This window comes from Primulina eburnea, chromosome 17 (assembly GCF_022965805.1).
Source record: "Primulina eburnea isolate SZY01 chromosome 17, ASM2296580v1, whole genome shotgun sequence".
NCBI classification, from domain to species: domain Eukaryota; kingdom Viridiplantae; phylum Streptophyta; class Magnoliopsida; order Lamiales; family Gesneriaceae; genus Primulina; species Primulina eburnea.
In genome coordinates, this window is record NC_133117.1 from 21,478,409 (window position 1) to 21,493,922 (window position 15,514).

Sequence of the window (15,514 nt, forward strand, 5' to 3'; positions counted from 1 at the left end):
AGAATAAACTCAGGGGTTTAAAATGAAATTAGTCTTGATAAATGACCAAGGTGTAAGTAACTGGAATGGTTCCCTGGGTCTGATAGATAACCAGGGTACGGGTTCCTGGACTTAAAATCCAACCGGGGTACGGGTCCTCCGGGCTAAGGTATGGGTCCCTGGACATAAAATATGACCGAGGTACGGGTCCCCGGGCTAAGGTACGGGTCCTTGGACTTAGTAAATGACCAGGGTACGGGTCCCTGAGCCAAGGTACGGGTCCTTGGACTTAGGATATAACAAGGGTACAGGTCCTCCGGGCCAGGGTACGGGTCCCTGGGCTTTGTAGACATTTCCTTGAACAATTTCTTTATTTGATGAAGAAACAATAGATACACTTGCTTTTTTAAACATAATATTTCTTTAAATGAAAAGCATTCCATGGCCTCTTAAGAACGTGTCCTTGAGAATCTTCGAGATAATAAGCTGCACCCCGAGCTGACTCTTCGAACTATTTTGAAGGGTCATTCCCACCTTGCTTCTAATTTTCCCACATCACCTACTGGCTTGATTTTTTTCATAACCAAGTCTCCAACCTGAAAATCTCGTAATCGAACATGCATGTTGTAGGATTTTATTACCCGGTTGTGATAAGCCTCCATTCGAATGGCTGCCCGGTCTCTCCTTTCTTCAACTAGATCAAATTCAATGGCCCGGGCTTGATCGTTGTTGCTCGGATAAGATTTTATCCGAGTAGAAGGTTGCCCAATCTCCACAGGTAGGACTGCTTCTGAGCCATATACAAGACTATAAGGTGTTTCTTGGGTAGATGATCGTGGCGTAGTTCGATACGCCCATGATACACTTGGTAACTCTTCCACCCAGTCTTTGCCCTTTCCATGGAGCCGGACTTTCAATGCTTGCACAATAATTCTGTTAGTTACTTCAGTTTGGCCATTAGCCAGAGGGTAAGCTACTGAGGTGAAGGATTGAATAATCTTCATTTCTTGACACCAGGAGGTGATCTTTTGTCCTTGGAATTGCCTTCCATTGCTAATGGTTCGGCCTCTACCCACTTGGAGAAATAATCCACAGTCACCAGAAGGAACTTTTTCTGTGCCCGAGCTATGGGGTAGGGACCCACAATATCCAAACTCCATTGGTCAAAAGGGCATGATGCGGAGATTGGTTGCATACCTACAGCTGGACGATGATGAAAATTAGAATGGTGTTGACAACCTTGGCATCTTTGAACAAGTCGGGCAGTATCTTGATTCATTCGGGGCCACCAAAACCCGACCAATATAGTTTTCCGGGATAGGGCAATCCCGCCAAGGTGTTCCCCACAACATCCTTCATGTAGTTCCCGGAGGACGTACTCTACCTCATCTTCTGATAAGCACTTGAGTAATGGGCCCTGATAGGATCGTCTATGTAACGTCTACTCGTTTTAAAATGAGGAATATTTTTTTTTCTGTTTAAAAGCTCGTCATTACAAAATAACATTTAAAATAATCGTCTTTATTTTACAATAAAAATATCACAGTTTAAAATGACCAACCTCAAACGTAAACGTAAAGTATTAAAAATCGTAATAGAAAAATATAACAGTTAAAAATGATCTTAAATATTTGTTAGTAAAAATAGCGCAGTTTAAAATAACTCAACTCGTCTAAATCATATGTAAACATAAACGTATAAAATTCTTAAAATCATCAATGTATGAAAATATTCATCTCCTCTCAATATCATAAATCGTAATGCGGAAAACATGTGGTCCTCGGGTCGTGTCACCTTACCAGGTCTGCCTACTCAGAGTTCGGCACCTCTAGTCTCCTCATCATTAAGCTCACCTGCATCACACATGCCTAGTGAGTCTAAAGACTCAACACACCTGCACCGTTAATAACAAGTACATATACCTATCACACAGCAGTGAAAAATATCGTACTCAACATATCTTTCATGAACTTAAAAGCATAATGTAAACGTGTTGTGTAAAATCATGTCATGTCAAAGCATGTCATCTCATATCATCATATACGTAAACATATCTTTCATGAATTTTAAAAGCATGAACATCAACGTCTCGTGTAAAATCATGTCGTGTCAAAGCATGCCATCTCATATCATCATATACGTAAACATATCTTTCATGAACTTTAAAGCATGAACATCAACGTCTCGTGTAAAATCATATCGTATTAAAGCATGTCATCTCATGTCATCATAAACGTATGCATTTTCTTTTTAATTGAATTCAGTTAATTAGTTGTGACTTTCGTATCAGCTCTATCGATGGATTCATCTACATGTAACCGTGGTACCCGGCGGGGAGGGACATCAGCGACAGCATTACTCGTCCACTGAGCCCGGGCCTCAGCTCATCATATCTCGTATCATCGTATACATATACATCATCAGTCACAATCAAATCCCATCCTTCAAAATAGCATCATAATCATCACTTAATAAAAACATGTATATGCGTAACTTTTCCTTTAAACCAAGCATGCAATGTATTTATCGTAATTCCATAAAATTCATGAACGTAATGCATTAACATTTAAAAACATGATAAAATGTGCTCAGGGCGCTGCCAGGACTAAAATCTCACCCTGGGTGCAAAATGACCATTTTGCCCCTGGAAAACCCAAAATGACCGTTTTGCCCCTAGACGTAAAATTTCACGTTTTTGACATTTTATTAATTCCATTGACTCTAACATGTCCCAAATGATTATTTAAGCCTACATTAATTTTCCCATATTTTTATTTGGCCTAAATCAATAACTTTTAAATTAATCGTTAAATATAACATATTAATGCGTTTTAATCCCGAATTAAGCCAAAACTTAGCATAAAAATCTCAAATTATAAACTTAGACTTGTAAAAATTACTTGAGCTTAAATATAATTTCCCATAATATTATTAAGCTTAAATCTAGGAGTTTCCATTAATCCTTTAATTAACGTTTCGTGCGGCGATTAAATCCCACATAAATCCAAAACTCATTATTTTGATCCAAAGTTTACTAAACTCCTAAAAATATCCCAAAACATATTTAAAATCATCCCTCGTCGTAAAATCGAGTACATTTCATAACTTAACCGAATTATTTTAAAACTTAGACCGGGGTCTCGGTTTTAACCAGAATCGAACCGAAACTTAATCAAAATTTCCCCAACTTTTTACCACACTCCTATAAAATTCGAGATCTAACCCTTAAGCTTCTCGGCTAAACATCATCATGCTGTAAAATTTCAGCATACCCCCTTGTACAATTATATTCCAACATATGGCTCCAATCCTTAATTGCTTCGGTCCACCTTCAACCATCACGTGTCCAGCCATTAAGGCTCACCATTAACACAATAATGCACCGCCTAAACCAAGCCTAATCCCTGAAAACTGCTGTTAATTTCCTCAACCACAATATTCGATCTCCAAACCCATCGCCCATACACGTTCTTGTCCCTAGCCCAAAACCAAGCGAACCATCTGTTGACCCACCTCTCCTAGACCACCCTAGGACTCTACTGGACCCAAAGGAACCACGGCTACACTCCCATGCAAGAAGCACAGCTCGCCTGCTCGAAGTTCCCCCTCAAGAGCAACTCGCGCCCGAACCCACTACCTCAAACTCGATCGGCTACAAGGCTTGTTCCAGCAAGGCTCGAGCCTTCCTAGGCAGTGGTTCAGACCCACCGGGACCTAGTCTAAGGCTCGGCTAGATCCCTGTGTTGCTGGACGGCCCTTGCACGCCGCTACTCCAAGAATCGAGCCACACCCACAGAATAAAACTCCCGATCTACAACCCAAACTCCTTAAATCTCGACTCCAACACCACATCCCCTAACTCAAGACATGTCTTGGTCCCCTAGCAACGAAACTACAGCAGCCCCTTGCAACAAATTGGAAAAGAATGTAAGCAGTAACATAAGAATGCAAGAAACCCATGAAAATTTGATAATCCTCCCTACACATGCTTGGATCGAGAGTTTTACATACATAAACACATATATATCAGTAATATAACGTGAATGATACATAAATAATGATACAATGCGTGCCTTGATGATATAAAACGTGAGGAGGAAGAAGAGAGGAGCGCCAGATAGCCTTGGGTGCAAGAACAAACCAAAAACCGTGGCTTTAAATTGGTGTCTCCCTTTAATTTTCTGAAACCAAGGGTCCTAAATCTGAATGGGGTGTCGGTTGTTGTACATAATAGATGTAGGGTAGCTCTAGTATAATAATTAAATGATTAATTAGTAGATAATGGACCCTAATTGTTTAATTAAAAGATTAAAAAATATTTAAGCCCAATAAGCTTAAAAGTAGGCCCATTAAATCCAAACACACTCCCAAAAAAAATTTTGTGTTGGAAAGATTTTGAAAATATTAGCCGAACCCTCAAAAATTTCCCCGATTCGCTAAAATTTACGTACCGATAATATTAATATCTTGCCGTTAAAAATACACAATAAATCTCAATTCTTGAAAAATACCTTTAAAACATCTTAAATTAATATTTAAAAACAAATCATGTAATTAAAATAATTTTCCTGAAAATTCTCCAGTCTCCGATCCTCGTTCGAGCGTGAAATGAAACTTAAAAATCTTTAATGCATATACCTTCAAAATTTCGTGAAATAAATTCTATGATGCAATAGTAATGCATAAAATGTATAAAAATAATTAAACACAAATTAATAAAATAAATATGCATTATATGCTTTAAAAGAATTTAATAAAATATCAAAAAAAATTAATAACTTGCATGCATGTGGTTTACGTGACCCTTCAAATTTTCGGTACGTTACAATCTGTACAAAACATTATTCAAAAAGACGAACCTGGGCGCTTGTTTTTTTATTCTTGCGACCTGGGCTCGATCTTCTGGTAGCTTTTCATGGACTATGTATTCAACGATGAGAGTCATCCATGAGATTTTCTGGACTGGGGGTACTTCTTCATCAATAGAGACCACCAGCCGGGTAAAGCAGAGAACCTCCCGAGTACTTATATCTGTCATGGAAGCAGCCAATTTGGCTAAGGTATCAGCTTCTGCATTTTCTTCCCGAAGAATTTGTTCGATACTCCAGTCGGTCAGATACGCTGCTCGGGCCGTGATGAGCCCTAAATATTTGAGCATTTTTTTGTTCTTGGCCTCATACATTCCTTTGATTTGTTGTGTGACCAGCTGAGAGTAAGAATAAATAATGACCCGAGAAGCACCGGCTTCCCGGGAAGCCTGCAACCAAGCCAAAACAGCCTCATATTCTACTTCGTTATTTGTGACCTTGGAATCAATCCTCAAAGCCAGCTTAATTTTCTCTTCTGATGGGGCAATTACGACCACCCCGACTCCACATCCCGATAAATTTGAAGCACCATCAACAAACACTCTCCATACCTCTTCTTCTACCGGTTGAATCATTTCTATTAAGAAATTTGTTAAGGCTTGGGCTTTTATAGCAGCTCGGGGTTTGTATTCGATGTCATACTCCCCGAGCTCTACAGTCCATTTAATCATTCTTCGGGAGACTTCGGCATGGGTCATGATCCTTCTAAGTGGAGAGTTGGTGAGGACCGCAATGGGATGTGAAAGAAAATAAGGCCTCAGCTTCCGAGCGGTCATTACCAAGGCCAATGCTATTTTTTCCACATCGCTGTATTTTAATTCTGCTCCTCGAAGGGCATGACTGACATAATATATTGGTTTCTGATCAGCCTTCCGCTTTGATAAGCACAGAACTAATAGCAAACTCAGTGGCGGAGAGATAAACCCACAATTTTTCCCCAGGCTCGGGCTTGGCCAGAACAGGCAACTCAGCCAGATGTTTTTTCAAGTCTTGAAAAGCTTGCTCACATTTGTCGTTCCAACCAAATTTCTGCGCCTTTCTTAGGACTTGGATGAATGGATAACTCCGATGGGCAGATCGGGAAATGAAATGCGACAGGGCAGCAATCCTCCCGGTTAGTTTCTGCACATCTCGGACAGATTGAGGAGAAGGCATGTCCATTATTGCTTTGATTTTTTCAGGGTTGACTTCGATTCCCCTGTCAGTTACCAAGAATCCCAAAAATTTATCGCTCCTGACCCCGAACACACACTTGCCTGGGTTGAGCTTTATTCCATATTGTTTCAAAGTGGTGAAAGTTTCAACTAGATCATCAATGCAGTGGGAGACTTCCCGGGTTTTGATTAGAATGTCGTCCACACACACCTCAATGTTCCGACCTGTAGTATCCCGATGCCTAAATTGAGTAATTATTGGATTAATTATATTCTGCGAGTTCGGAAGGAACGAACCAGGATCGGACCGTCCGAAGAGGTTCGGATCGTCCGAAGTGGGTTCGGATGGACCGTTCGGTTCGGTGTCAGACCGAGTCTTGTCAACAGTAGACCGTGTCAGGGTTCGGATCGTCCGAAGAGGTTCGGATCGTCCGAAGACAGGTGGCTGGACACGTGGAAGACATGCAGAGTTCGGAACGTCCGAAGTGGATCGGATCGTCCGAAGTGCACAGGATCGGATCTTCCGAAGTGGATCGGATCGTCCGATCGTCGTCTATAAATAGAGGCGCGAGGCTTCACTTTTCAATTACCAATTCCGAGAGTTCCAGAGCGTTTTAGTCGTTTCTGATGGGTTTCTAGCTTTTCCCGAGGTTCGGGCACTAGCAGGGAGCTACTGGCTTTGTAGCGGAGCTGTGCTCTAGTTGGGAGCTAGCGGCATCAGTGGGCTGACTACGGACGCAGGTATGGTTCTAGGTTCCCTTGAGATTTGGAAGTATCTATTAGTCTAGTTAAGGCTTTTAGATGTGGTTTAGTGATATGGTATCACTTGGATTGTAGGCTTGATTCTAGGGCTGATTACTAGGATCTACTGGTTTGAGGTACGGAAGTACTATCCGAGATATCCTGGTTGAGTATGCTTTACTATGTGTTGCATGTTTATGTGTTGCATTATTATCTGACATATGATGCATGGTTTATTATGCGGCATTTGCATAATCATGTTGGGCCTGTTTATCTTTTGAGATAGCCTGTTCAGAGGGTGCTCAGCCCTCGGTTGTTGTGGATGGTTGGACCCCATTGGCCGACGGTGGTCAGGATACCGGTATATCCACAGGTTTATGGTATGGGAGCCACCTCCTGGTGCGACGGCGCAGAGTGCTACATACCTTGACGTCATTTGCCTGAGCAGTTTTTCGTTATACCCAGACCCTGGTATCCAGTACATTTTGCATACATGCATGTCATAGTCTTGTATACTCATTCTTTCGGTACTGAGCGTTTTATGCTCACGTCCTCGGTTTATCTCTGTTTTGGACACCCTATTCGATGGGGCAGGCCTCAGGTTGGACGGTCCAGGAGGGAGAGGACAGGGAGCTAGCAGGGGTTGACCTGTAGTTGCTGGTATTTTATTCTTGGGATTTAGTTTGATTTGGTTGTTTTAGTATTCGTACTTACTGATTCGATCGGGCTGTATATGTTGTTTTTCCGCTGTTTATCTGATTCAGTTTTATTAAGTTAATTGCATGCTTAAGTTCTGATTAGTAGGTGATTCTGGAACGGGTCACTACATTTATGGTATCAGAGCATGCATTAAGATTTTGGGATTTAGAACTGTTCTTTTGGGTCTAATCTCTGGTGACTTTTTGTAGAGATGTCTGGTTTTGACGACGATGCTAGTAGTCATGGCAGCGTGGGACGCTGGGGAGACCGCGACGATCGGGAGCGTCGTCGAGAGCATCGGGAACGTCGTCCACACCGACGAGATGAGCCTCGGAGTTTCAGTATGCATAGGTTCTTGCAGATGGGGCCGAAACCTCTTTCGGGCGGCGAGACTCCGGATGTTGCGGAGAACTGGCTTGAGAGGATGGAGAGCTGTTTCAAGTCTTTCCAGTGCTCGGCGGAGCAGCAGATGGATACCCTTGATTTCTTGCTGGAGGGCGGTGCACGTAAGTGGTGGAGGTCTACCTCTGCACCGATAGTTCAGCGTCAGGGCCGAGTTCTTTGGGCCGATTTCCGAGCTGCTTTCATGCTGCTTTACTTTCCGCCAGCTCTTCTGCAGACCAAGGCGATTGAGTTGATCAATCTGAAGCAGGGGAGTTTGTCTGTTGATGAGTATCAGCAGAAGTTCTTTGAGTTGCTCCCATATGTTCCGCACGTCAGTGACAATGCGGTGGCCAAGTATAATCATTTTCTTCAGGGCCTCAATCAGGAGATTTATGATCGGGTCGTGGTCTGTGATGATCCGACGTCGTATGAGGGCCTTGTGAACCGTTGTCGCCAGGCAGAGGGCAGTTTGCTGAGGGGTCGAGCCATGCAGTCTGCTCGTCCTACTAGTTCTTTGGGTCCCCGTGCCCAATCATTTAAGAAGGCTGGATCTACTTCTTCTTCCTCTGGATCTGGAGGAGTTCACCATTTTGGGAAGAAGAAGGGCCCGTGTCAGCATTGCGGGAAGGACCATCCGACAGAGCGTTGTCGCAGAGTTGCGGGTGCTTGTTTCAGGTGCGGTGAGATGGGCCACATGAAGAGAGATTGTCCACAGATGGGTGGAGGATCAGGATCTGGTTCTCAGGCTTCAGTTCATCAGAGGCCACAGCAGGGACAGTCTACTCAGGGCTCTAACCTCCGACCGCGTACTCAAGGGCAGGTCTTTGCTCTTAACCAGGATCAGGCTGCTGAGGAGAACGAGAGAGTTATTGCAGGTATTTGTAATTTATGTGGATTACCTGCTTACGTTCTCATTGATACTGGTGCATCGCATTCATTTATATCTGCGAGGTTTGCTAAGCGTCATGCTTTACCTTTCACTTCTTTGGACATTGTGGTATCTGTTTCCACACCGATGGGTCATTCGGTGTTAGCTAAACGTCTAGTGATGGGTTGTCCTCTAGAGTTTGAGGGTAATATCTTAACTGCTAATTTGATGATTCTTGCGATGGAGGATTTTGATTGCATTCTGGGAATAGATGTGCTGACTGTGTATAGAGCTACTGTGGACTGTTACCAGAAGTTCGTGCAGTTTCGTCCAGTGGAGGGCGACAGTTGGTTTTTCTATGGAGAGGGAGCGCGACCCCCGATGCCTGTGGTTTCTGCTCTGAAAGCCTGTCGTGCCTTAGAGTCGGGCGGGGAAGGCTACCTTATCTATGCTATTGATTCGTCCGCAGACAGTGTCGGGGTCAGTGATATTCCAGTGGTTTGCGATTTTCCGGATGTTTTTCCCGAGGAGATTCCTGGTTTTCCTCCAGTTCGGGAAGTGGATTTCAGCATTGATTTAGTGCCAGGCACGGCACCAATCTCCAGAGCTCCTTATCGTTTAGCTCCATCAGAGATGCAAGAATTGAAACAGCAGTTGCAGGATCTTCTTGACAAGGGGTATATTCGACCCAGTGTGTCCCCGTGGGGAGCACCAGTTCTTTTTGTCAAAAAGAAGGATGGTTCTATGCGGCTCTGCATAGATTATCGGCAGTTGAATCGTGCTACGATAAAGAATAAGTATCCGTTGCCACGGATTGATGATTTATTTGATCAACTGCAAGGTACCTCTGTGTATTCCAAGATCGATTTAAGGTCTGGTTATCATCAACTTCGAGTTCATCAGGGAGATATATCAAAGACTGCATTCAGGACCCGGTATGGGCATTATGAGTTTCTGGTTATGCCTTTTGGGGTGACGAATGCACCAGCAGTTTTTATGGATCTGATGAATCGGGTATTTCGAGACTTCTTGGATAAATTTGTTGTGGTGTTCATAGATGATATCTTAATCTATTCGCGTGATCAGCGAGAACACGTACAACACTTGAGAATTATTTTACAGACACTTCGCGAGAATCAGCTTTATGCGAAGTTGAGTAAATGCGAGTTTTGGATTGACAGGGTTGTATTCCTTGGTCATGTTATTTCTAGCGAGGGAGTTTCAGTTGACCCGAGCAAGGTGGAGGCGGTATTGAACTGGTCGCGTCCGACGACAGTAGCCGAGATCCGCAGTTTTCTGGGATTGGCTGGGTATTATCGCCGCTTCATTGTTAACTTCTCTCAGATTGCTAAGCCACTTACTCAGCTCACTCGGAAAGATGTTTCATTTGAGTGGACATCAGAGTGCGAAGAGAGTTTCTTGGAGCTTCGCAGACGGTTGACATCTGCGCCTGTTTTGGCCTTACCGGCTGGATCTGGTGGTTTTAGTGTTTACACCGACGCCTCTTTGCAGGGTCTAGGGTGTGTTTTGATGCAGAATGAGCATGTGATTGCTTATGCGTCGAGGCAGTTGAAGCCTCATGAGGAGAACTATCCTGTTCATGATCTGGAATTAGCAGCGATCGTTTTTGCTTTGAAAATCTGGCGCCATTATCTGTATGGTGAGCGATTTGAGATTTTCACCGATCATAAGAGTTTGAAGTATCTGTTCACTCAGGCAGAGTTGAACATGCGTCAGCGTCGCTGGATGGATCTACTCAAGGATTATGATTGTGAGATCAAGTATCATCCAGGATCTGCGAATCTCACGGCTGATGCTCTTAGTCGCAAGGTGAGATTGTCTGCTCTTCAGACTTGTGCTGTATCTGGGATTATTCAGGATTTCTGTTCGATGGGATTCAATTATAAGCATCGGAAGGGATCAGAGAGTATCCGTGTGGCTACTATTTTGTCTGAACCAGTGTTGTACTCTCGGATTAGAGATGCTCAGATGTCTGATTCTAAGGTTCAGAAATTAGCTCGGTTGGCTGATGGAGATAATACTTCTGGTTTCCACTATCAGTCTCAGGGTCTTTTGTGCTTATCTGGTCGTGTTGTTGTACCGGAGGATGACACTTTGAGGGAGGAGATTTTGTCCCAGGCTCATCGTAGCAAGTTGAGTGTTCATCCGGGGAGCAACAAGATGTATAAAGATTTAAGGACTCGATTTTGGTGGAAAGGTATGAAACGCAATGTTTATCAGTATGTCTCCAAGTGCCTGGTCTGTCAGCAGGTAAAGGCAGAGTATCGACGACCTGGAGGTTTGTTGCAGAATCTTCCTATTCCGGAGTGGAAGTGGGAGCATATCACGATGGACTTCGTGACTCACTTGCCTATGTCTGTGGGGAATAGAGATGCTATCTGGGTTGTAGTAGATCGGCTTACCAAGTCTGCCCATTTTCTTCCGTATAACAGAGATTTCACTTTCGATCGGATGGCACGGTTGTACATTCAGGAGATTGTACGGTTTCATGGTGTGCCTGTGAGTATCGTTAGTGACAGAGATCCTCGATTTACGTCTAGATTTTGGGGTAGCTTTCAGCAAGCTTTGGGCACTACTTTGAGTTTGAGTACTGCGTATCACCCAGAGACTGACGGACAGTCAGAGAGGACTATTCGTACGCTTGAGGATATGTTGAGGTCTTGTGTGATGGATTTCGGGCCAGCTTGGCAGGATCATTTGCCACTGATAGAGTTTGCATACAACAACAGCTTTCATAGGAGTATTGGTATGTCTCCGTTTGAAGCGTTGTATGGTCGACGTTGTCGTACTCCTCTGTTCTGGGAGGAAGTCGGAGAACGACAGGTCGAGGGTCCAGAATTGATTCAGCAGGCCAAGGATAAAGTTCTTGTGATCAAGCAGCGGATTAAGACTGCTCAGGATCGACAAGCGAGTTATGCGAACACCAAGCGCAGGCCTCTTCATTTTGATGCAGGCGAGAAAGTGTTTCTCAAGGTATCACCTTTTCGGAGGATTCTGAGATTTGGACTCAAGGGTAAGCTATCTCCGAGATTCATTGGTCCTTTTGAGATCTTGGAATGTGTGGGAGATTTGGCCTACAGATTAGCCTTGCCACCGTATCTGTCTAGTGTTCACAATGTGTTTCATGTGTCCTTGTTGAGACGATACGTAGCGGATGAGTCCCATGTTTTGCATCCGACAGAAGTTCAGTTGAATCCGGATTTGTCTTTTGTAGAAAGACCGGTTTCGATCTTAGACCGGAAGGATAAGGTACTGCGGAATAAGACTATTCCTCTTGTCTTAGTGCAGTGGCAGCGCCGAGGTACTGAAGAAGCTACTTGGGAACTAGAGAGTCGCATGCGGTCAGAGCATCCTGAGTTGTTCTAGTTGTAGCATTTTCAGTTATGATTGTAATTTCAGTTGGGCTTTCAATTTGTAATTCATTCTTGAGATGAATGTATTGATTGTTCAGAATTGTTATTCTTCAGACTCGATTTCGCGGACGAAATCCTTTTTAGAGGGGGAGAATGTAGTATCCCGATGCCTAAATTGAGTAATTATTGGATTAATTATATTCTGCGAGTTCGGAAGGAACGAACCAGGATCGGACCGTCCGAAGAGGTTCGGATCGTCCGAAGTGGGTTCGGATGGACCGTTCGGTTCGGTGTCAGACCGAGTCTTGTCAACAGTAGACCGTGTCAGGGTTCGGATCGTCCGAAGAGGTTCGGATCGTCCGAAGACAGGTGGCTGGACACGTGGAAGACATGCAGAGTTCGGAACGTCCGAAGTGGATCGGATCGTCCGAAGTGCACAGGATCGGATCTTCCGAAGTGGATCGGATCGTCCGATCGTCGTCTATAAATAGAGGCGCGAGGCTTCACTTTTCAATTACCAATTCCGAGAGTTCCAGAGCGTTTTAGTCGTTTCTGATGGGTTTCTAGCTTTTCCCGAGGTTCGGGCACTAGCAGGGAGCTACTGGCTTTGTAGCGGAGCTGTGCTCTAGTTGGGAGCTAGCGGCATCAGTGGGCTGACTACGGACGCAGGTATGGTTCTAGGTTCCCTTGAGATTTGGAAGTATCTATTAGTCTAGTTAAGGCTTTTAGATGTGGTTTAGTGATATGGTATCACTTGGATTGTAGGCTTGATTCTAGGGCTGATTACTAGGATCTACTGGTTTGAGGTACGGAAGTACTATCCGAGATATCCTGGTTGAGTATGCTTTACTATGTGTTGCATGTTTATGTGTTGCATTATTATCTGACATATGATGCATGGTTTATTATGCGGCATTTGCATAATCATGTTGGGCCTGTTTATCTTTTGAGATAGCCTGTTCAGAGGGTGCTCAGCCCTCGGTTGTTGTGGATGGTTGGACCCCGTTGGCCGACGGTGGTCAGGATACCGGTATATCCACAGGTTTATGGTATGGGAGCCACCTCCTGGTGCGACGGCGCAGAGTGCTACATACCTTGACGTCATTTGCCTGAGCAGTTTTTCGTTATACCCAGACCCTGGTATCCAGTACATTTTGCATACATGCATGTCATAGTCTTGTATACTCATTCTTTCGGTACTGAGCGTTTTATGCTCACGTCCTCGGTTTATCTCTGTTTTGGACACCCTATTCGATGGGGCAGGCCTCAGGTTGGACGGTCCAGGAGGGAGAGGACAGGGAGCTAGCAGGGGTTGACCTGTAGTTGCTGGTATTTTATTCTTGGGATTTAGTTTGATTTGGTTGTTTTAGTATTCGTACTTACTGATTCGATCGGGCTGTATATGTTGTTTTTCCGCTGTTTATCTGATTCAGTTTTATTAAGTTAATTGCATGCTTAAGTTCTGATTAGTAGGTGATTCTGGAACGGGTCACTACACGACCTATTTGCTTTTGGAAGACAAGATTCATCAAGCGTTGGTACGTATCTCCCGCATTCTTCGAACAAAAAGGCATAACAACATAGCAAAAGGTGCCCCCGAAGGTGACAAAACAGGCTTTATCTTGATCTTCCAGATCCAAGGGGATTTGGTGGTACCCGTGATATGCATCCAGAAAGCTTAATAACTCGCATCCACAAGTGGAATCTACCAGCTGATCAATCCGGGGGAGTGGATAACAATCTTTGGGGCAAGCTTTATTCAAGTCCCTGAAATCAACACACATCCTCAAATTCTCCGTGGATTTTGGGACGAGGACCACATTTGATAGCCAGGTAGGGAACTGGACTTCCCTGATATGCCCGGCCCTCACCAACTCTTCCACTTGCTCTTCAATTACCTTATTTTTTTCAGGGCCAAAATGCCTCTTCTTTTGCTTCACGGGCCGGGATCCCGGGAGGACGTTCAATTTATGTTCGGCCACTTGGGGCGAGATCCCGGCCAACTCCTGTTGAGACCAGACGAAAACAATAATGTTAGTTTTTAAACATTGTAAGAGATTTATCTGGGTGGGCGTGCTAATGTCTCGGGCCACCCGGACGTGCTTTCCTGGCTCAATTTCCACCACTTCTTGCTCTTCCTCAGCAACAAAGTGCACTTCTCTCTCTTGGACCCCTTCTTGACATTCTTTCTCCTTCCCTTCCCTCCTTGCCATCTTTTGATCTACCCGGACTGTCTCCCCATAACACCTCCGAGAAGAGGGCTGATCTCCCTTGACCTCCCCAACCTGTCCTCGCACTGGGAATTTAATTTTCTAGTGATAAGTGGAGGCCACGGCTCTCATCTCATTCATGGCCGGCCTTCCCAATATGATATTGTACGAGGATGAGGCATCCACCACTGTAAAAACAGTCATCACAGTCTTCCTCAGATCTCCAGTGCGCAGGGTCAGGGGTAGAGTGATTTCCCCATCAGGGTACACATCATGTCCAAAAAAACCAAACAAGGCAGTCTCAACCGACTCTAATTGATACTCGTGTAAATCCATTTGGACCAGGGCTTCCTTAAATATCACATTGACAGAGCTACCATTGTCAACAAATACCCTCAACACATCATAGTTAGCCACTCGGACCTGAATGACTAGAGCGTCATTGTGGGGTAGACTAACTCCTCTGAGGTCCTCTGGTCCGAAGCTTATGACTGGCTCGTCTCTTCTCCTCACATCGATCTCTAAGCATTCCCTCCTGCTTCTGGATTTTCGGGCCCGGTTGGAATCGCCATTGGTGGACACCCTCGAAATCATTTTAATTACTCCTCAGCTTGGGGAAGGGTCCTTCCTCTCTGCTGGTCTGCCCCTTTCTTCCCGAGAATTCGCTTTTCCCCTTTTGCTTCCGCTCGGGGTGTTTGTTGACTTTGGAGGAATATTTGGTCCGGGACGTCTAGACAACCAAGGTGACTGTCTAGACTTATCTCGAGGGGGATGGGATGCTGGCATTGTTAGAGTAGGTGCTCGTCGAGCCAAGTGTTGGCCGAGTGTTCACAATGAAACTCTATGTATAAACGATCTTTATTTTAATAATATTTGAAATTATTATTTTGGCACTTCTTTATCTGTATACCCATGCTAGTTGCATAGATAAAGTCCTTGAATATACAAATAGTAGAAATAATATGAGATGCTCATATGATGAGTATCATGAAACTCATATTTGGAATACTGTATATTCTAAACAGTTCCTAGTCGATTCAGCCGCCGCAAAGAAGGATATAGGCCGCTCGAGTTAGAGACTAGTATCTGCGATGTGAGTACCATGTTTCATTGGTAGGGGACATTGTGATGTCCGAACATGCAGATAGGTGCTCCTTGTAAAATGAACTGAACAACCCTCCATAAAGGACTTTCCAAGTGGTTCTCACTTATCGAGTGGAAACGTCCTAGTTTATGG

At 44.2% G+C, this 15,514-nt stretch overlaps 2 protein-coding genes and 1 long non-coding RNA gene across 3 annotated transcripts; all 3 read right to left on the reverse strand.

Annotated features, from left to right (window-relative positions):
* Window positions 1-1,561: 1,561 nt before the first annotated feature.
* On the reverse strand, window positions 1,562-4,140 carry LOC140818283 (uncharacterized). Its single transcript, XR_012114938.1, has 2 exons — window positions 4,053-4,140; window positions 1,562-1,832 (listed from the first exon to the last, which is right to left on the reverse strand). It is a non-coding gene; the product is annotated as an uncharacterized lncRNA (long non-coding RNA).
* A 661-nt stretch (window positions 4,141-4,801) lies between these two features.
* LOC140817939 (uncharacterized) lies at window positions 4,802-5,623 on the reverse strand. Its single transcript, XM_073177730.1, has one exon. It carries the CDS (start codon window positions 5,621-5,623, stop codon window positions 4,802-4,804), a length of 822 nt encoding a protein of 273 aa, XP_073033831.1.
* An 8,756-nt stretch (window positions 5,624-14,379) lies between these two features.
* On the reverse strand, window positions 14,380-14,871 carry LOC140817940 (uncharacterized). Its single transcript, XM_073177732.1, has one exon. The coding sequence runs from the start codon at window positions 14,869-14,871 to the stop codon at window positions 14,380-14,382; it is 492 nt and encodes a 163-aa protein (XP_073033833.1).
* Between the last annotated feature and the right edge of the window lie 643 nt (window positions 14,872-15,514).